Here is a 22,427-nt window from a genome sequence, read left to right as displayed (position 1 = left end):
ATAAAATGTTGAGAATAAACTTGTAATTTAACGAGTTTTTTCTCGTAATTTAACAAGAACAAATTCGTTAAATTACGAATTTGTTCTCGTATTTTAATGACTTTTTTCTCGTAATTTAATGACTTTATTCTCAACATTTTATCTCGACTTTTTGCTCGAAATGTAACATTTTTCTCATAATTTAACGAATTTGTTCTCATAATTTAATGACTTTTTTTCTCGTAATTTAATGACTTTATTCTCAACATTTTATCTTGAATTTTTTCTCAAAATTTAACTACATTTTTCTCATAATTTAACTAATTTGTTCTCTTATTTTAACTACTTTTTTCTCGTAATTTAATGACTTTATTCTCAACATTTTATCTCGACTTTTTTCTGGAAATGTAACATTTTTCTCATAATTTAACAAATTTGTTCTCATAATTTAATGACTTTTTTCTCGTAATTTAATAAGTTTATTCTCAACATTTTATCTCAAATTTTTTCTCGAAATTTAACAAAATTTTTCTCATAATTTAACGAATTTGTTCTCGTATTTTAACAACTTTTTTCTCGAAATTTAACAACATTTTTCTCATAATTTTACTAATTTGTTCTCGTATTTTAACAACTTTTTTCCTCGTAATTTAATGACTTTATTCTCAACATTTTATCTCGATCTGGTTATGGTCCGGTTATGATATTTTGATTACACATTACAAGGTCAAAAATACATGGATGAACCATTTACATAAGATCTATAACATTTAAATTTAAATCTTGGCCAAATTAAGTCTTGAAAGCTCATGTCCCCATTCATAGTAACAGCATAGTAGCATTTCTTCTTTAGTGTTCTGCTGAAGTAAATCATACAGTTTTGAATGACATAGGGGTTAAGTACATTTTTGGGTGCACTATCCCTTTAACAAAAAAGCAGGAAGGAGGGAAGCAGGAACAGCAGCATATTGGGTTTTAATCCCAAACATAACTTCTCATTTCCCCATTCTAATCAGTATTACCTCCATGCTTTCCATGCCCTTTCTTCTAGATCCTTGTTTATTTGTGAACAATGCACTCCCTGGTACAAGAATGAATTTTTAGCAGTAATTAAGTCTTAATAGCTTTTAGCGAATGCTCTGTCCCCTCTTTCACCCAGACAGATGACACAGACAGACCCAGCTCCCTTTGCCACAGTTGGACCGGCTGCATAATAATTGGACGTTCACACAGTAGGAGGGAGTGCTAAATGTCATCCGCCGTGCTAAAATAAAGCTGGAAAAAGAGGCAATAACTGTACTCTTGAAAATATCCTTTTCATTTCTTGAGGGACAGCAGCGATTAGGGATTGGAAAGAAATTAATATTTCAGAGATAAGAATAACAAGATTAAATTCTCTTTGAGGATGGTTTTCAGAGCTCTCTACAATGGGCAAAGTTACCGAAACAACAAAGAGAATGATAAATAGGTTTGGCTAAGCAGAGATGGACCAGGGTGCTCACACAACTGTTGGGGCCTTTCTGTAGGACAAATACGCTGGGATAGAAGAGTTTCATTTTATTGTGCAAACCAATGTGAGCCTCTGCTAATAACTGAACTGCTAAAAACGGCTGCATTCCTTGATATTATTAAGTCTTACACTATGTCTATGGTCTTACACAACAGAGTGCAACAGTGCCCTCCCCCCTTTTTCAGCAGCCTTGGTTCCGTAAGTATTTTTCCCATAAGGATTTTAAAATTTAAAGCCATGAGCCAAACCAACCAGCTATGAGGTGAATCACATTACATTTTGATTAAAAGAAAAAAAAAAAAAAAACTAGGCTGTGTTACTAGAACTACAATCCCATGAAGCACTGTGAATGACAACTTAACTAAAAACGATGGAGAAATAATCTAATGATTTAAAGTTGCTGATTATAGAAATTATTTAGTTTATATGACACTGTTATGTCATTTGCGGCTCTTCCTAGGAGTGGGCGTCTCTGAGAGCTTTTTCGACGTGATTTGATGGATATTTCTTTGGACAGTCATGGGTAATGTAGTTTTTCATCAGGAATTCTGCTGTTAAAAATAATTTAAATATTACGAGCAAATGATGTGCATTGATCGCTCTGAACATCAGAGCTCACAGTAGGTCTGTCTTTAAAGATTTACAAGTTACTGTTAAAAATACATTTCCCTGTGGAGGAAATGAATGGGATATTTATTTCCAAAACCCAACTATTACACACAGGTTTGGAACCACATGAAGGCGAGTAAATGATTACAGAATTTTTATTTTTTGAACAGACTATCCCTTTAATACGGAAGAGGATTAGGGCCAAGCAATAATAAAAAAATAAAACCATCTCAAATTTAAAGTTGTTAAATTTCGAGAAAAAAGTCGAAATAAAATGTTGAGTAGAAACTCATTAAATTACGAGAAAAAAGTCAAGATAAAATGTTTAGAATAAACTCGTTAAATTTCGAGAAAAAAGTCAAGATAAAATGTTGAGAATAAAGTAAATTATGAGAAAAAAGTTGTTAAGTTATGAGAACAAATTCGTTAAATTATGAGAAAAATGTCGTAAAATTTCGAGAAAAAAGTCGAGATAAAATGTTGAGAATAAAGTCATTAAATTACGAGAAAAAAGTCGTTAGACTATGATAACAAATTCGTTAAATTATGAAAAAAAAAGTTGAGATAAAATGATGAGAAAGTCATTAAATTCCGAGAATAAAGTCATTAAAAATTCAGAGAATAAAGTCATTAAATTACGATGAAAAAGTCGTTAGATTATGAGAACAAATTCGTAATTTAACAAATTTGTTCTCGTAATTTAACTTTTTTCCTCATAATTTAATGAGTTTATTCTCAACATTTTATCTTGACTTTTTTCTTGAACTTTAACGGCATTTTTCTCATAATTTAACGAATTTGTTCTCGTAATTTAACAACTTTTTTCTTGTAATTTAATTACTTTATTCTCAACATTTTATCTTGACCTTTTTCTCTAAATTTAATGATTTTTTTCTCGTAATTTAACAAGTTTATTCTCAACATTTTTTTTGACTTTTTTTCTAAATTTAACGAGTTTTTTTCTACTTTTTCTAAATTTAACAATTTTAATCTCGAGATGGTTTTATTTTTTTTATTATTGCTTGGCCCTAATCCTCTTCCGTACTTTAACATCATGGCATCTTTGTAAAAATCACATCTATCAAATCTGCCCGCTGTCAGGGGCAGCCACTGGAAGTTCAGGCAGTTTCCCCATTTTATTTAAGTCTCCCTGGAGGCCAATACTCACCCAGCATTAGCAAAATCACAGTGTGACACCTGGCGGGGGGTGTTCCTCTTTCCATTACCAGGCACAGAGCCACCATCTCCTCTGGAGAGCAGGCAAGATGACAAGAATCATGAGGAAAGGGTGAATTTATGCAGGGAACAACAGATAACTTATAACTTAAAAAATAACAAATAACTTAGATTATTTGATCAATACCACAAACAACTGAGAGCTTTTTTAATTTGACCAATTAAAAATGCTGAAGAATGAGAAGGAGACAAAAGATTTTTAACAATTTAATATATCAATATATAGATATTTATCAACAACTTGAATTTCATAGAAACGTGAGTGAGACCATTTTGGCATACAGTACAGATATTCCATGTAAGTATAATTTTGCTAACGTTAAAACCCCCTCTCTATTCCCACCACCTCCAACCCACTGACACAGACACGAGAAAAGCAAACAAAATTTGACATTATTGGAAAAAATACACAAACAAGGCACCAATAAATTAAACTAACCCTCTCTTTCACCACTGAGTGTAACCTATTAAATAGAATTACAATTTAATTTATCTATTAAATAAATGTACAAACACAAATTAAACACTATTTCTGCAATGCTTACGTTAAAAAGCAAAAAATAAAATTCAGACCAGGAGGAAGAGAGAAAAAAAAAGAAAAAAAAAAGAGAAAACACTTTGGCAGATTATTAAGTTTTAGTTACAATCAAGTAGTAAAGAAATCCAGTGCTCTTGAGTACAAATAAATCCATGTATGGTCTACACTCTTTTTCGTCCAGGAGACTAATATACACATCTTCTTTTTACAAGAAATGTTTAAAACCTTATCAAAAGTTTCGCTGTATGAAAACATATTTACAAATCATGATTCAAACTCATTGGACTGCAACGGTCACCCTTCCCCCATCCTATGTAATCATTTACACAGTGCAGAAGGCTTCTTGAAAAAGTTTGTGCAACAAACAGCGTACAAAATGTCTCCAAACAGCTATGAAATGACCGGGACACACGTTTCCTCAAATGACAGTAATGACAGGCCCTCCTTCCCCTCTCCTGAAATTTAACACCTACAAAACCTACAAAAAAAATGAACAGTTCTTCAAGTAATATACATCATGTCAACATGATCTCATAAGGGGAAACCAAAATAGAGGTCATTTGTTTCCACAGGTCACAAAGAGAACAGACGGGAATGTTACCACGGGTGTGGAGGACCCGATTCATCCATTTCGAGACAGCAGTTCAGCTCTACAAGTCCACCAAACTAAGGAGCACTGTTCCAGGAGAGGTTCCAGCGTATTGTCCAGTGTATCGTCCATTGTAAAAGAATGGTAGCCCTTTCGAAAGCAATGTCCTACTTGTTGGGCTGATGGGGATGACAGGTGGACAGTGATGAAGAGGAGTTACAGACATTACGAATGTTAGTCACAGTGGAGTGGGGTGAAGGAGCAGCGTGGCGAGTCCCTGCAGTGCTATAGGAAGGCAGGACTCGCCGTTACATATGCATAGAGTAAGAATGATGGACAACGGTCACAAAGTACTGCTTGTTATCTACAGAGAGGCAGAAAATCCAAAGGGTCTAAAAAGCCTGTTCTAGAACCTTCTGTGACCACGCCGTGCATGTATTTTTTCGAAAATGTGTCCCACACATTCTAAATTATAATATGCTAAGAGATCAGTTTGTAGAAACCTTGAAAGCTAGAGAGCTCAATGTAACAAAGTTCCCCATAAAAACACTTTTTTTTTTTTTTTTGGAGCTAACTCTAGAGCAGCACCTGATAAGAACAATGACGTTGGGGTCAGGAAAAAGAAATGTGCATGATGCCTCTTCAGAAAATAAAAAAACGACTAAAATGGCCTAAGCTTATTTGCTAGTCTTAACCGTTCTTTCAGTCTGGTCATGCTGGTTTTTTGTTGGTTTAGCTGGTCAGCAAGCTGGTCTTCCAGCATGATCAACTGACAAGTGCCCAAAACCCTTCAAAGACCTATTTAGGCTGTTTTTACTGGTCTTAGTTGGTCTCCTGGCCTGGCCAAGCTGGTGTCCAGTTGGTTTAGTTGGCCAACAAGCTGGACTCCCAGCCTGACCAGCTGACATGTGCTCAAAACCCATCTAAAACCAGTTTAGGCTGTTTTTCCTGGTCTATGTTGGTCTTCCATCCTGATGTCCAGTTGGTTCAGCTGGTTTTTCTCATCTTAGTTGGTCCCCTAGCCTGGTGTCTAGTCTTTCAGTCTAGGTGGACCAGGTGGTAAGTGCCGCTAAAAATGCTTCTAAAACCAGAAAACCAGACCTAAGAAGACCAGCAAACTAGATTAGGCTGGTTTAAGCCTTTTTTTCTCTGAAGAGACCAAGTTGATGATGATCAAACAATAATTTATGACATGACAGTTTGAAAAAGCACATGAAGCAGTTTGTTTACCCTGTATTGCTAGTCTGAGATTTTCGAATCAAATACTACAGTTCCACATTTTCAGAAGTGACATTTGTGAACGTAATCAAAAATGTTGTCGCTTCAAATAATAATAATAAAAAAAATCTATTATTAGTTATACTTTCCACTGTATAAACAGTTTGATATGAGAAATGATTAACGATGAATGAAGATTAACTATAATATTGATATCAGGCCTGTTATCTCCAAATCATGTCAGACATCTCAAGTCCATCTGATAGTCCACCGTATTCAGAGAACGAACAAGAAACTGCAGTTCTTTAATTCTCACAGACAAAAGCCTGAGCAACGAACCTCCCACACTGTCTCTATTCCTAATGGAAAACAAACAGAGACTTAATGGAGGATTCTTTGAAATGTGGAGGGATGTTTTACAAGCGCTGCACATAAGATGCCTCATCACAGCAGAGAGGAGCAAAGGTTGCAGGAACAAAGAACCACTCCAGATGCGAGACCACCCACATGCGGGCCAGAACCAAACATGCACGTCTCGGGGACCCAGCAATGCCTTTCGGAAGTCTCCAATAAAGGGCAACTCGCATGACTAGTTCTTTAAAATGATCTGATCTAACATCGCACATACTGCTATATGCCAAACTTTAATCCCTGCTGAAAAATCTTAATCCAGCCTAAGGTTTTTAGCCTGGTTTAAGTTGATGACGCTCTGTGGATCTCAAACAGGTGACGGGGCCCACAAGAGGGCAAACTTCCAGTGGGGCCCCAATTTGAGTAATGACTCTTAATTAAAATGCTAAAAATAAACGTACCGAATCAACCTGACATATTTTTAAAGTTCAGATTAGAGTGAAAAAGATTAATACCCACTGCTCTGAATCATTCAATCCCCTTTAAACCATTAAAGTTGACTAGCCTAACTAGGACCAGCAAAAAAAACTGTGGCTGGTTTGATGTTTTTTCCCCCAACAGGCATATCCAGGTGGGACAAAATCTGTTTTTTAAACATCTGTCCAATCAGTCAGTGTCCTTCTGACAGTGATACAGAAATAACCAAGCACTCATTCATCACATGGAGAGAGTTTGTACAGGAAGCCTATATTCAGACTCTCCTCATTTCCCGTGCCATGCGCTGAACAGATGACTGTTCAGAGGAGCAAAGCTTTGATCTACGACTCTAATCTATCACACCATTAAGCCACCCAATATGGCAGGCGGTGTCTTGTTGTCAGCATGCTAAATGTTAAAGAGTTTTACCCGAGGCATGACGAATGTAGGGGCGGAAAAGACACGTTTGTGTTTGGGAGAGGGGAGTGTGTGTACGTGTTTTTGCATGTCTGAGAGGGAGCGATCTAGACTGTCGATATGAACAAACAGCAATTTAGCCATTATAAAACCCTGGCTACCGTATCTATTAGTGTGTTTGTGATAAGACACACAGATTGTAGCGATAAATGATAATATTTTAGAAAAACTGTTGTCCTGAGCTGAGGTTTTGGGGATATAAATGTGCCTGGGCTGGAAGATTTTAGTTGGTCTTAGAAACTTGAGAAAAATGGAAGACCCAGTGCTGGTGAAATAAATAAATACGGAAATATATATTGCCTCTCAAACTTGGGAGGTGAAACCCTTCTACTCCAGATAATGGCCGCAGATCTTTTAGAAGGGTCCAATCTGAATTTGAGTGACCATGGAAGACATGAAGTAACAGTAGTCATGGCATTGGAAGTATTAGGAGGACAGGAAATTACAGACTTGTTTACTTATGGTTTGCTATTTGTTTGTGAGATTATGTGAATGCATAACAACTGCATAGTGGAATTTGTGTGTTTTATGTCTGCAAATATGAATTTTCCTCATCCCATCTCCATCCTTTTTCATATTTTACTTCTATGCATCTCCCATGCTGATGAGGTGGATTGCCCACAGTTCTCCCCAGTGGGTTTTGGCCTGTGATGGGCAAGCCAGTTCACCTCAAACCAGCTTAACAACTTTCTAATTAAAAAAAAATCTACAGCACGAGCGCAGCGGGAGAGCCACTGAGTGTTAGCGACTACTGACGTGATGAGCTATGAGGTTAGTCATCATTAAACAGCACTACTACTACTACTACTACTGACAAAGAGCAGGAATGATGCTATTAGTTTAATTGTAGAACTAGTGATTATTGCCCAACTGAGGGTTTATGGGCTGAAAGAGACACTACGAGAAGACAAACCCAGTTTGTAGCTCTCAGCTGTGGAGAGCAAGTGCTCTTGTGTCCTTTTGGCTCTTTGTGCCTCGCTGCGTTGTCTCGTGCGATCTCCTCGATGGAAGGAGAGATGGAGGACTAAAGGACGCATGGATTCGGGTATGGAGAAGGAGAGGGCAAGAGCGAGAATCGCCCTCAGGGGAATCCGTCATCGTCAGGACTGAGCGCCACGCGCTGCGGAGAGCAGATAAAAAACAGTTACACGTGTTGAGAGAAAGAGGGAGAGAAATAAATACATAGAAAAGAACGAGAAGGCCCATGGAGTAGGAGAAACATCCGATATGCAGATCCCCACACACACACAGCAAAGAGTGCGACGTGTGGGGCGCTGGAGAGAATCCTGTTATGCCACTGGGGCGGCCCGCCCCGTTGCTGCTGCGCGACTGATGTCTTTATCTCTGCTTGTGCTTGACATGCCGACTGTAGCACAGGAAGCTTAAAACACACTGTTATAATCCCTCCATCTGACTAACTGTTTACTACTTCAGCCCAGGCCGACAATTACGTGAATATATGAGTAAATCATTTCATCACCCAAATAAATATACAGCAAAACACCTAAATAAATAAATAAAATAAATTATTAAAAGATTGTCCAGTCATTTAAGGTGCTAACTGCTCATCCCTAAAGCAATTATATTCAATTAATAATAATAATAATAATAATAATAATAATAATAATAAAACAACTACTATGGGATAATGGGAGAGCACAATTTCAAAGCTTTCAAACATGGAAAGCATTTAAAGCTTTACACACACACACACACAACACAAAAAAACGAAGACTATGGCTGCATCCAAAACCGCATACTTCCCTACTATACAGTATGCGAAAAACAGTAGAATGCCCAAAATACAGTATTCATAAAAGAGTAGTGAAAAGTTCACGGATGACCTATTACTTCCAGCGAGATTCTGAAGTGTGCATCAAATGGACACTTTATTATCCTTTGAGGCCATGAGAGACGATTTGTGAATGGCAGTGAAGCGAAGCAACTAAGACTGGAAGGTCACATGATAATGACAACATGGCGAATGTAGTATGTCCAGATTAAATTCATACTAAATTCATTCATGCTATATAAAAAGGTACTTTTTAACTACTTGTTCAAAAAAAAAAAGTACCTACTTAGAGAGTATGTGATTTAGAATGCAGCCTATGGGAAACAAACAGACAACTAATTAAACTTCACACGGAAATCCGTACACTAATTAATTAAACATACATTTCAGTGAAAATGTGTGGTGAAATGAGGAATGAGTGAGGAAAGAGGCAGCATAATGCCCTCTCTTAGGGATTTTTGTCTTAGCCCCACCCTCGTTTTTTATCACTATTGCCTTCCTCCCTTTGTTCACTTCGCACTGGACAGCATAGGTGCCCCTGAATACCAATGAGCTGCCGGGTCTGGGATACCGCCCCCCAGTGGCAGTGCTAGGTATGGCTGTCTGGCACTGCCACTCACTGCTGGGTAGACGTGGCCGATCTGCTCGCTGCGGCCGATGTGGATTTCGTCGTCGTCGTCCTCCGTGGTCTTGCGGTAAACAGGGTTGTCGAAGTTCATGCTCTTGGTATTCCGTCTCCTCCAGTTGCGCCACACCAGGTAGCCTCCGGTACACATCAGGCCGATGACCACTGTGGCAAGGATAGGAACTGCATGCGTTTAACACACAGTCAACACATATGGCGGGGGCGTTAACACAGCCAGGGGACACAGAGCAGAGCATAATGACACACACACACACATATATATATATATACAACCACACACACTCAAACCTTAAGGTGCATCATGGCAGACCAGGGTCAAATGGTTTCATTAAAATCATTTCTAAAACAAAAAATATGGTTGAAAAATTCAGCTTTGCCATCACAGAAATAAATTACATTTTAAAATATATTAAGATAGAAAACCGCTGTTTTGTATTAATATTTTACAATATTACTGTTTTTTGACCAAACAAATGTAGTGTAGGTCAGAGATTTCTTTTTAAAAATGTTGAAAAATTGTATCGACTTTTGGTAGTATGCATAATTTAAGAACAGTCTGATCATATCGTTACCAAAATAACTACTTCAAAAGCTACTTTAAAAATGCCATTCATGTATATTTGAACTAGGGCTGCCAAAGACATACCTTTCCCACTCACTCACACACACACACAGTGGCTTAGTGGAATATGTGAAGGGGGTGCTCGCATGCTCAGTGAGAAAGCAGGGGTCTAAGGGGACCAGGAGAAATCGAATTGGACTGTGTGTATGCGCACACACGCCTACATGCAAATGGTTGGGGGGAGCGCATTGCTATTTCAGGGTGAATTGATAACCATGTGTGGCTTTACTGCAGTGGCTGGCTAACCCCTTCCCTAATTTAAAAGATCAGCCGTGGCTGTTCTGGTCCCCTGGAAGTTCTCCCTAATTGCTCTTTTGTCTGGGGGGCCGCAGAGACCTCCTCATGATGTGTTTTCCTCCATCACACAGGTTCTATTGTCTGGCTATAAACACTTGGATTGCATTCTGTCTATGAATTACATTCATTATTTTCAAACTACAATAAAAGAAAGCATTTAGAAAAATGTTACAATGTTAAGATAAGAGGAGTGGACATAGAGGGACCTTAATTACACAGAAAAATGGTTTTTAGAGGAAAGGTATTTCACTTAGTGTCTTTCATTTGAATATGAGCGCAGACGAGGTCATTTCAATCCCGCTAAGCCACTTGCCAGACACAGCTCAAACAATCAATGAAGTCCATCAGGTCCTTTTGACAGAGACTTTGAGATATATACATTTACATATACTGTACTTTATACATTTACTGTTTAGTTCAAACAGTCAAAAGGATGATGAATAGAAACTGAGAGAATGATCACAAAATCGAAATGCATGAGTGACACTTCTCTTTGTAGGATCAAAAATAACCATTTATAAAGCACTAATTTTAAAAAGAACACAATATTTTTTAACCATGTTGTAAGATGAAAATTTCTGCAATAACCCTTTAGTTTTAAAAACAATTTAAGCTAAATTGACAGAATTTGTTGATGGTATAATGTACAGTAAGGCTCTTACAAAAAGTCTATAGGGTGAATAGGTACGGCATCGTAATAACAGTTTAAGATATGGAACCAGAGCCTAAAACTACATTTTCACCACACCTGCCAATGGCTGGTGACTTAAAGAGTTAAATCACCCAAAAATGAAAATCTCACTTTCATGCTGTTCTAAACCCGCAAGACCTTCTCTCACCTTTGGAACACAAATTAAGACATTTTTGATGAAATCTGAGAGCTCTCTGACTCCTCCATAGACAGCAATTTAACTACCACTGTCAAGGACCAGAAAGGTACTAAAGACATCATTAAAATAGTCCACGTAACTACAGTGGTTCAACCTTAATTGCCAAAAAAAAAAAAAAAAAAAAAAAAAAAGACTTACTGAGCTGGTGTTCGGATGTAGAACACAGAAGAGCTGCACTGTTTACTACATCAACAGCGCAGGAAACTGACAGGCAAGAGAAGGAGATTGTTGAATAAAGTCGATATTTTTGTTTTGTTTTTGTACACAAAAAGTATTCGTCGCTTCATAAGGTTCAACCACTGTAATCACATGGACTACTTTAACAATGTCTTTAATACCTTTCTGGGCCTTGACAGTGGGAATTAAATTGCTGTCTAAGGAGGAGTCAGAGAGCTCTTGGATTTCATAAAAAATATGTTTGCGTTCCGAAGATGAATGAAGGTCTTACAGGTTTGGGATAACATGAGGGTGAGTAAATAATGACAGAATTTTCATTTTTGGGTGAACTAACCCTTTAAGAAAATTTACTGGCCATTTATTTTTACCATAAGGTGCGCTCCAATTCACGTACTTATGCACTATTCTATGACATTTTTAAGTACAAATAGTGCGAGTAAAGTACACTTTAAATACCCGGATGATGCACTAAATTAACGGAAAAGTGTGGAAGTGTGGAATGTTGGACACTTCATGCACTCAACTGTTGCAGCTTTAATTACGTAGCAGAGGGGAAGAGGCTGTCAGATTCTGATCTTAAATAACAAAATAACCTTATACAATTCACGCACTACACGGATAAGTACACAGTGTATAAGTGCATAGTGTATAGTGCGTCATTTGGGACACAACTATAGATTAATCCTTATTAAAGTTACAATAGTTATTCAGTCAAGAGCAGTGAGTGTTTTTTCTTTGTTTTTTGTTGTTTGATCAAAATTAAAACCACAGAAAGCAACAGGAATATTAGGCTGCTGTCACTTTAAGAGCTAATGCACGGATCCAATATACTGATTCACATGTGTTTTCTTTCAACTGTTCACGTTCACTTAAGACATAATTGACAATGTTTACAAGGATACTTCAAGACAGGCATTTTGACATACTTGTAATTGAATATCTGTTCAAGCTTAAGAAGACATGAAAGAGAGCATTCGCACACTGAGATGCGGCTTTCTGAACGTATGAATTGAGTTAACTTTCATGTCTTCTTGCATTTTCATGATGATGCAGCACTGGCCTGTATTCCGTCACAAGCTTTGTCCACGTTTGTTCATGTTCATGTTCTCACAACATTGCATTGTTAGGATTCATAAAAATGTTACCAGCCAAATGGCAATTGACACCTTTTCATATACTCTGCAACACCGATTTTTACTCATATTTGGTACTGGCATTTGACACAGAACCAGAAATTCATCAACCTGGAAAATTAGTCCTTGTCAGCTCAAAAGGACAATTTAGACTCTATAGTTCAAATTATATATAAATAACATATTAACATTATAAAAGCAATGTTTAAAAAATGTAATTCACTTTTCTTGCAAAAAATGGACCTCATTACATCTATTTTAGGCAAGTTGAAAGAAAGGTTTTTAATTTATTTATTTAAATATTTGCAATGACACTGAGTGACTATAAATTTTTTTTACTGCTTCAAAAAAAAAAAGTTGCACAATGTTTCTAGGCAACAAGCAACTTCATTCAATTCATTCAATAAAAAGCAATTCAAATTAATACAAATAATTAACATCTAAATGTTCTAAAAGTTCAAGATCAAAAATATGTGCCCTCCACATGATTTACCATGCCAGAATAAGAATTGACAGATTAGAACGACCACCGTGTTGTAATATGACCTTGAAAAAGCTTTTACTAGTTTATTCTATGTAATCTTTTTGAATAAATATTTATTATTAAGATAAGAGTTTTGTTTTATGCATCATGTGCTTGCAAAGTGAAGAAAACGGTGTTGTCACACTGATGTAACATTGTGTAACTTTTTAAAGAGCTATACTGTACATACGTTTTTCTTTAACTCAAATGAGTCGAAATTATTTTCTGGAGTAATTAGCATGCTGTCGATAGCACTTAAGTTATATTTAACCTGGAATATTAAGCTAAATGGAGCAGCAGCAAGTTTATAAATGGCTAGTTAAGACCACAGTAAGTGTCTCCAAAGCAAATAGTGCACATAAAGCTGTAGGGCAAAGCTGTTTATCTACTGGGTGAACAAGGCTGAATTCAAAATGCAGGATAAAATGCTTGGTTAACTTTAAAACTCACCTATTGGAATGACAATACCCAGAACCGCAACAGTTATATTGCTACCAAGGAGGAAGTGGTCATTTCCACTGCCAGCTGTAACAGAGAGAAAGAAGAGAGAAAGATGAAGAATGAAAGATGGGCGACAACAGTCGATAAAGAGAAACGCTTTATTTACTTTCCATTTAATCACAAGATCATAACAGATCTTGTCATTTGCAGTTATTGAGTCTGAGTAAATGACAGACTATTCCTTTAAAGCATCATACTGACTCAGGTACAGTATTTTGTCACCAGCATTTTCATTTAGATGAATCTTTTACAGTTTTTATAGTAAAGTGCCCATTTATCTTGATATCTTGCCCAAGGCCTTATATTACTATTCATATACCACTTTGCTTTTTGCTGTTGCTTCCCCTCTTAAGGTTTCCACCAAATAAATCCCACCTCAATCTCACTATTAGCACATGCCCCACCATTAGCTACAGCATAATTAGTGTCTGATAATGGAGTCTGAGCCGAGAGATTAAGAGGACTGGATGGTACATCACTGGCATACAGATACAGACAACACAGTCTGTGAAAAAGAAAAAAATTGGAAATTCATTACGAAACAAAAGAAATGCAGTATATACAGTAACAATTGCAAATAAAGGGAAAGGAAATGAGGGAAAACATATTGTGAGTAATGGGATCCTCTTAAAGCTACAGTGAACATGTTATTTATGTGATACTAGTGACATCTGGGTTTCTATGGCAACACATTTGAATCATCTGCTTCTGTTTGTATATAGTGTATAATTTCTATTTAAGTGGATTCTTTGGGTCAATTTAATGCATCTTTGAGGAATAAAAGTATTAATTTCTTTCAAAAAACAAAACCCTACTGACCCAAAACATTTGAACAATAGTGTAAAAAAATCATATAAGTCCTATTTGGAGAATTCTCTCTAAATCTACAGGCAAGTCTTTGTCTTCATTAGTAAGCAGCCATAAAACGCAGAAAGGGTGCTGGCATAATTCAGGACTGTCCTCAGTGCAGCAATTTACAGGTTTTATGTAATGGAGAGTTTCACCACTTCTGCCATATAATATGCTGGTAGTCATAAAATATTCAAGAAGCAAATTTATGGTTACCATCAAGAATGGCCACTTCTGCACATTGATTGTGGGCTGGGGGTGAAAGGGCTATTAAAATGGTTGTTTTTCTATATTTCTTGGCTAGACAGAGAACAAACTTGTGAAGGATTTTCATGGTTATAGATCCTATTACTGAAGTCACTAATGCCTTTTTCCTGCTGCGTCCAGGTGGCCGTGTACCTGACTGTCCCCACACATGGCCCACTGGCTGAGGGGTGTGAGAGTGAAACACTGACTGTGGAGAGGAACAAGGCTGAGGGCAATGTTCATCAGTCAGGGCTGGCTGCTCTAATTCAGCACAGACACACACTGGGACCCTCGGCGACTACTGCTGCCTCATCTATCACTCTCAAGTGGCCCAGCGATGCTCGGCAAGCAAATTCCACCACACATTAACTTTCACAGACTCTGAGGATTACTGTACAAGTACTGTATGAGAGCTTTTATATAAGCCTCAGGCCTTCAGCTGAAAGCTGTGCTGAAGTTTAGAACAACAACACATGCTCATGTGATATTGGTTTTGTACAACAGTCCAAAGAATATCTGCATAAGGCTCAATGACATATATGCTACCGTTTCAAAAGTTTCTAATACTCACTAAGGCAGCATTTATTAGATCAAAAATACAATAAAAATTATAATATTCTAAAATATTATTACAATTTAAATAACTTTTCTATTTTAATATTTTTAAACTGTGATGGCAAAGCTGAATTTTCAGCAGTCTTCAGTTTCACATGTTCCTTCAGAAATCATTCCAATATACTGATTTGATGCTCTTATTATTATCAATGTTAAAAACAGTTCTGCTTAACATTTTAAGGTGTGCAAGGTGTGTCTACTCTTTATATTCATCTTGGTTTCATATAGTTTTGAAAAACATTTATAGAATTTTAAGAAAAGCTATATGAAAATGACGTTATAAAAAATGGTATAACTATCAAGTATAAGTAATATATTCATTACTTTAAATACATTTCCACACCTTAATCATTATTTTCAAAAATGTTTTAAAATATATTTTTCAAGTTAAAAAGTATTTTTTATTAATAATTCATAACATTCATTACATTTTTGGGAAGCTCAATCACATGACATTTTACAACCTGGAATAACCTTTCCTTGTCTTAAAAATATTAAATGATCTGATATTTTGATACATACTGACCTAGACACACAATCATTAGACTTTGCAGGGGTCCTCTCTATGATATAAGTTCCCATTTTATGCATAACATTTAAAAGCATGCTCATCGTTGTAGAAGTGTACTCAAAGTCACTGTATATGATTTGCACTGTAATATAATTTTGAATAAAATTATAGATACTCGGGTGGGCGATATGACCAAATTCGTATTTCACAATATGTGAAATTTTATTTCACGATAACGATATATATCACGATATAGTTATTTTGGGTTATTTCATCTCATTTCTGTTATGAAAAATAAGAAAAAATAAGCAAATTACAAACAATAGGACAAATACAATGTAACAAAAATATGAATTAAACAAATTAAGATTTTACAGGTTTATTTAACATGTAGTTAGAATTAGTACAGAAATTTAATAATCAAATGTAAAAGTAAAATATTGCATAGTCTTCACTGTATTAATTAAATATAAATATATTCTTATTAAAGCTAAAAAAGTAAAGAGCAGTATGTTATTTTCTCTTTTGTTTAATTCACATTACACCGCGCTCCAAATTATTATGCAAGTGACATATCAGTAAGTTTTCAGTAGAATAAGCATTCAGATTTTAGTTTTTCTAAGAACATGTTTGTTTGTTTATTCATCCATGTCTTTTTAGATAACTGGTATGAATCTCAGACAAAATAATTTGCCAGGTCTATGGAAACCCTACATAGAGGTTTGTTCCACATTAATGACATAGCAGCAGGTAGGTATATTAGGCTGCTGTCACTTTAAAACCAAACGTACGGATCCATTATACTGATACACATCCGGTTTACAGCCAACTGTTTACTTTCACTTGAGACATGACAGGCTGTGTTCACATAAATACTCCACACGATAGGCATTTTAACATTATTGCATGCGTATTTGACAATTCAAGCGCAATAAGACGTGAGAGAACTGAATTTGCAATCGCATGCTGAGAGACGAGGCTTTCTGTGCACCGCATAGAGATCTTTTTCACTGCTTATTGTTCTTAACACTTTTTAACATTGAGCACGTCCCAAATTCGCGATCGCCTTCTGAGAGCCAGATTTCTGTGCGCATACTTTGGCAGTGTGCCAGTCAGCACGAGCACCGCACTGAGATCTAATAGATACAGGCAAAAAGAGCTTCATGTCACTGACTCATAATGCAAAACAGAAGCTCAAACTCACCGCGATGAGAGAGATTGGCATTGGCCCCTTGTATGCTGTTGCCGTGGGCAATGGTTGTTGATGTCTGTTTGTGATCTGCTGTCATCTGAGTGGAGGTTGGCTGTTTCCATGGTGCTGTAGTGCTGGACTGAGTGGTCACCATTGTTGAAGTGGCTGTGGAGTGTGTGGTGGTGGAATGATATGTTCTGGAATAAGTGGATGTTCTGGGGCTGGTGGTGGTTGTACTTGATACTACTGTTTTAGGTGTAGTTGTAGTGAATGTGCTGGTGGTTGCAGGTGTCCTGGTGCTTGTAGTTGGAGTGGTGATTGTAGAAGTCACAGTAATAGAAGGTTCTGGTGTTGTTGAAATAATGGTTGTACTTGCAGCAGTTGTTGTTGTTTTGGGTTTGACTACAACAAATGAAAAAGATATGATAAAAAGATTCAGATTTGTTATTCCTAGAAACAACTGAAGATGAAACTTCCTGTAATCTCTTCAGTCTGTCTAAATCACAACATTCAACTCTCAAAATTTACTCACAACCATGAATTAGTAGACATTTGTTTCTTCAAAGTGTGTCCTAGTATGTGTAAACTTGACCTGGGGCTCTGTTTTTCGTTACCTGTCACGCAGCGGCGCATGTCCGGGCCCAGTTCCATGCTGTCGGGGCAGGCACATGTGTACTTGGGCGAGTGGTCAGTGATCTGAGGAGCTCTGAGGCACAGGTACTCACATCCTCCATTGGGCAAACTCCCCATGTTGCATGTGTCTGGAGCTACAGAGGAAAACTTGTTTAATTCTGATGTATTAGCCTCTGGAATTGTTGCATAGTAGTGTATATAAGCACGGACATTAAAATATTAGCATGAGAGCTGAACTATTAAGATGCATTCACATTGACAGTGACTAGAAGTCATTCATTTTCAATGAAGGCTGTACCACATGAGGTTTGGAAATAAAAAGTTGAGGGTCCAGCGTATTTATTCAGCTTAATTCACTTTAAAATAGTTTTCTATGCAATTGTTTATGGGTAAAAATTGGATTTGGATATTAAATATTGCAACAGTCATTTATCACTTCATTTCTGGGTTTTGAGTTTGACAAATTATACTTTAATTTAAATACATTAATTTAAATATACACTTCTGTTCAAAAGTTTGGAGTCAGACTTTTATGTTTCAATTATTCTATTCATCAAGGATGCATTAAATTGATCAAAAGTGACAGTAAAGACATCTGTAATGTTACAAATAAATTCTATTTTAAATAAATGATGTTCTTTTGAACTTTTATATTCATTAAAAGATCCTGAAAAAGATGTATCACATTCTCCACAAAAATATTAGACAGCACAACTGTTTCTAAGATTGATAATAATAAGAAATGTCACCAAATCAAATCAGCATATTAGAGAATTGCTGTGTTCATAACTTGTCGTAATTACGGTAATTATGAGATGACAACATGTGATGTTCTACTCTGAGCTGTTAACATTCTCTGACTCAGAATTATACATTTCTATGTCAACACTTTGAATGCCAATATGAATCTGCAGCAGTCAGATGGTACAGCGGTCATGTGGTGCAAGTCGCAGAAAATAAATCAGTTTTATGAGGATGTGAGAGCTTTTTACAAGTCATAATCTCATAATTGTGGTAATTACGACATGAATGCACCTAATGATTTCTGAAGGATCATGTGACACTGAAGACTGAAGTAATGTTTTGCTGAAAAAAAAAAATTAAATAACTGCAGCCTTGATGATAATACGCATTACATAAAAAAGTACTGACGTCAAACAAAAAAAGAAAAATACATGCATGCACAGTATGTATGTGTCTTAGGTTGATAAAAGGAGAGATTAAAAAATATATGTTAAAATAACAGAAATTGACTGAACTAGAATCAGTCTTTTGATGTCATAATTTCAACAAATACAGCAACGCAATGCATGGAAATCCATATGAAAGTTTGTTTAGCTCTGGAAACACTACTCAGAAAGCTCTTTTATGCAATAATATTTAACGTCTATCTCTTCCTTAAGAAGCATTTTCATTAAATCATGTTTTGCGGGGATGCATAGCTGATTAATATTTCACTCAGAGACACTTGAGATACAAAAAGCGGTTGGATTCCATTCTCATCATTTCTCGTTCAGCATAAGTGTGTTTTCCTGCTTTCGTTGGCATTTTTAGAGCAACACGTTTAATTCCTTGATTTAGATTTAAATAGCACTTCTCATTTATTAATGTGAGGAGGCTGTAAATTGGTTCTTCTGCTAGCACGCTGCATGTGGTCTGTTTGTGATAAAAGGATGAAAACAAAGAATCCAAATCTGCAGACACACACGCATACAGCCTCTTTAATTTTCTCTGCCTGTCTCTAGAATAACAATTCACCATAAATATGCTATTCAATGATAGGACCACTATTACTGGGGAAAAAGAACAGAGTCAGCAAAGATTTGCCTCTCATCATTATAACAATGCTAAAAAGGTGACACTGTGAAAATAATACAGTTCAAGCATTGTTTCTATTAGCTCCTGAGAGGCATTAGCAGAATTAAGCGGGCGTTTTTTGCCACTGTACCTTAAATGGCTTCTTCAAATGTGAAATAAGCAAAAACACTGCTTAGTTTTAGTAAATCATCTTTTCAGACTGGGAAGTTTTGAGTTCCCAGTGTTTCAAGTCTTTTATCTCAAAATATCAAGGACAATTTGATTCCTTATGATATTAAGTCCTTTAATGCATTAAAACATCTATCACTGGCTATTGAGCTCAACGGATAAAACAGACTGTTCAAATGTTTGGGGTCAGTAAGATTTATTTTTATTTTTTTAAAGAAAACAAGTTATTTTAAATTGTAATAATATTTCACAATATCACTATTTTTTGTCTATCCGTGCCCATTATTCCCTATACTAAAATATGCTGTTATAAATAATGAAAAATGTGTCAATATCAAACTACTCTTAATTTATAGTAGTTAAGCTATAGTCAAGCTACGCTTTAGACAAAGTAGAACAGATTTAATCAGGCACAAAAACAATGAGCTAAATCAGTTAATTGTTTTTCAGTTAACCGAAATAACCTGGTCAAGTTAATCATACTGCATGAAAAATCACTAAAACAATTTGGGCTAATGCTACTTTAATATTTCAAGCAGCATTAGCCCAATTTTTTTTTATTTTTATTTTTTTATTCTTCATGCAATTTGATTAATTTGACCAGGTTATTTCAGTGAACTGAAAAACAATTAACATTTAAGTAGAGTGTTACATCACAATAAACCAAAAACTGTTAGAAATAAAAAGAATAGAAGAAGCTTTTTATTAGAAAAACTACACTATTTTTTACATTTTTACTGTCACACTATTGAAAAATGCAGTTAAGTAAATAGCTGCATTTAACTAGTTACTCTCCACCACTGCTCAGTCTATACACGTGCTGATGAAAAGTCGGTTGGCGTGTACCTGCATTCCACTTATCTCTCACCTTTAGGCTGCCGGAGCTCGTGAAACACCACCACATCCAGCGGGTTGTTGAGATGCTGAGCCAGCAATGCCACATCATGCCCAGTCAGTCGATTCACACTGTAGATGGCCTCATCCTCTAAGTCTGTCCAGTAAACCCGGTCCTGTAGAAACATACAGAATGTGAATTCTGCACAAGCAGAAGCAATTGCAGTCCTTTAGTTAAAACAGCATATTACAGCATGGAACTAATAATGACTACGTCATGGGTTTGATTCCAAGGGAATGCATGAAATTTGCTTTGGATAAAAGTATGCAAATTGGTAAAAGTGGCATGTTAGTTTTCTGCCCATCTTAGACTACTGTTCAAAAGTTTGGGGTCGGATATTTTTTTTTTAAGGTTAAATGTTAAAGTCTTTAACATTTATTTGATAAAAACAGTAATATTGTGAAATATTATTATATTTTAAAATAACTTTTGATTTGAATACATTTTAAAATATAATTTATTCCTGTGATGCAATGCTGAATTTTCAGCATCATTACTCCAGTCTTCAGTGTCACATGATCCTTCAGAAATCAAGTGGCTGATTTATCATTTATTGTGTACAATTGTACAAAATATTTGCGTACAATATATATACATATATATATATTTTTTTTTTTTCTCAGGATTCTTTGATGAATAGAAAGTTCAAAAGAACAGTGTTTATTTGAAATATAATCTTTTTCAACATTATAAATGTATTTACTATCACTTTTGATCGATTTAATGCATCCTTGTTGAATAAAAGTATTAATTTCTTTCAAAAAAAATAAAATAAAATAAAAATTCTTACTGACCCCAAACATTTGAACGGTAGTGTATAATGTTACAAAAGCTTTATATTTCAGATAAATGCTGTTCTTTTGAACTTTTTATTCATCAAGAAATCCTGAAAAAAAAGTACACCACTTGTTTGCAACATTAATAATAATACCTTTCTCTTGAGCAGCAAATCAGCATATTAGAATGATTTCTGAAGGATCATGTGACAATGAAGACTGGAGTAATGATACTGAAATTTCAGATTTGCCAACACAAGAATAAATGATATTTTAAAATATATTCAAATAGAAAGTTATTTTAAATTGTAATAATATTCCACAATATTACTGTTTTTACTGTATTTTTAATTAAATAAATGTAGCCTTGTATATATACATACACATATATATATATATGCACACACACACTGACTTAAAGACAATCAATAGCATTTTGGGAGAAAACAATTGTCTTAGAGTGAATATCACTGTGCAAAAATATTTTATTGTGAAGCAGTGAAAGAGTGATACACAGGGAGGGTACAAAAGACACTTGGATAGAATAAATCAAAAGCAGGTGTAATCTTTGGTAGGTTATGTATTTATGTATGCAATACACAAAAAGGAGAGAAAGGGTAGATGACAATGAAGGCTCCTGTGTCTTTTCATCAGACTAATTAAAGCTCGGAGCTCTATCTCACCTTTGTATCTATACCTACATAAGCCGGAAAGCACACGCTCGGCTATCTGACAATACCACTTTCAACATTCTCTCCGCTTCTCTGTCTGTTTCCCTCCTCTGATCAGTCCTTATCATCCGCTACAGAAATATTGCAAATGTGCATGGTGAGATGGGCTGTTACTATGACAACCTTAGATTCATCTCCTTTTCAAAGGGATGCGGAAATGGATGAGGAAGTTCGAGACGGAGTGTTCGTGGGGTAACAAAAGAAAATGAGGGGAGGGTGCAAAAAAGAAGATCGAGCGGACTGAGCATGCCCAAGCGAGCAGCTGGCTCTGAGTATTAGAGGATGTTTACAGAGCCGTGCTTTTTTGGAAAGGTCAGGCTGCAGGATCCCAGTGGAGCTCCGTCAGGTGCTTATGCTGGTGGCAGCTGATCAGTAGGACTCCTTAACCTGCACTAGACAGCATTCAAATTCTGCCGCATTGCAGCTCT

The 22,427-nt window shown here is 36.0% G+C and overlaps 1 protein-coding gene across 5 annotated transcripts in view; it reads right to left on the bottom strand.

The window, feature by feature from the left end:
* Window positions 1-3,580: 3,580 nt before the first annotated feature.
* Window positions 3,581-22,427, bottom strand: part of lrp8 (low density lipoprotein receptor-related protein 8, apolipoprotein e receptor) — a 180,199-nt gene continuing 161,352 nt past the window's right edge. For 3 of the 5 annotated variants that reach the window (XM_067374730.1, XM_067374731.1, XM_067374732.1), the window contains exons 14-18: window positions 20,466-20,607; window positions 17,593-17,745; window positions 16,991-17,380; window positions 13,515-13,589; window positions 3,581-9,584 (exon numbers count right to left, since the gene is read on the bottom strand). In XM_067374730.1, the coding sequence (XP_067230831.1) occupies window positions 9,286-9,584; window positions 13,515-13,589; window positions 16,991-17,380; window positions 17,593-17,745; window positions 20,466-20,607 (1,059 nt within the window). In that variant the 3' untranslated portion in view covers window positions 3,581-9,285. The remainder of the gene's footprint in view (window positions 9,585-13,514; window positions 13,590-16,990; window positions 17,381-17,592; window positions 17,746-20,465; window positions 20,608-22,427) is intronic. The other 2 variants (XM_067374733.1, XM_067374734.1) reach the window with 1 other exon arrangement.

This window comes from Chanodichthys erythropterus, chromosome 21, assembly GCF_024489055.1.
Source record: "Chanodichthys erythropterus isolate Z2021 chromosome 21, ASM2448905v1, whole genome shotgun sequence".
In the NCBI taxonomy this organism is placed as follows: domain Eukaryota; kingdom Metazoa; phylum Chordata; class Actinopteri; order Cypriniformes; family Xenocyprididae; genus Chanodichthys; species Chanodichthys erythropterus.
This window is presented reverse-complemented; position numbering and strand designations above follow the sequence as displayed.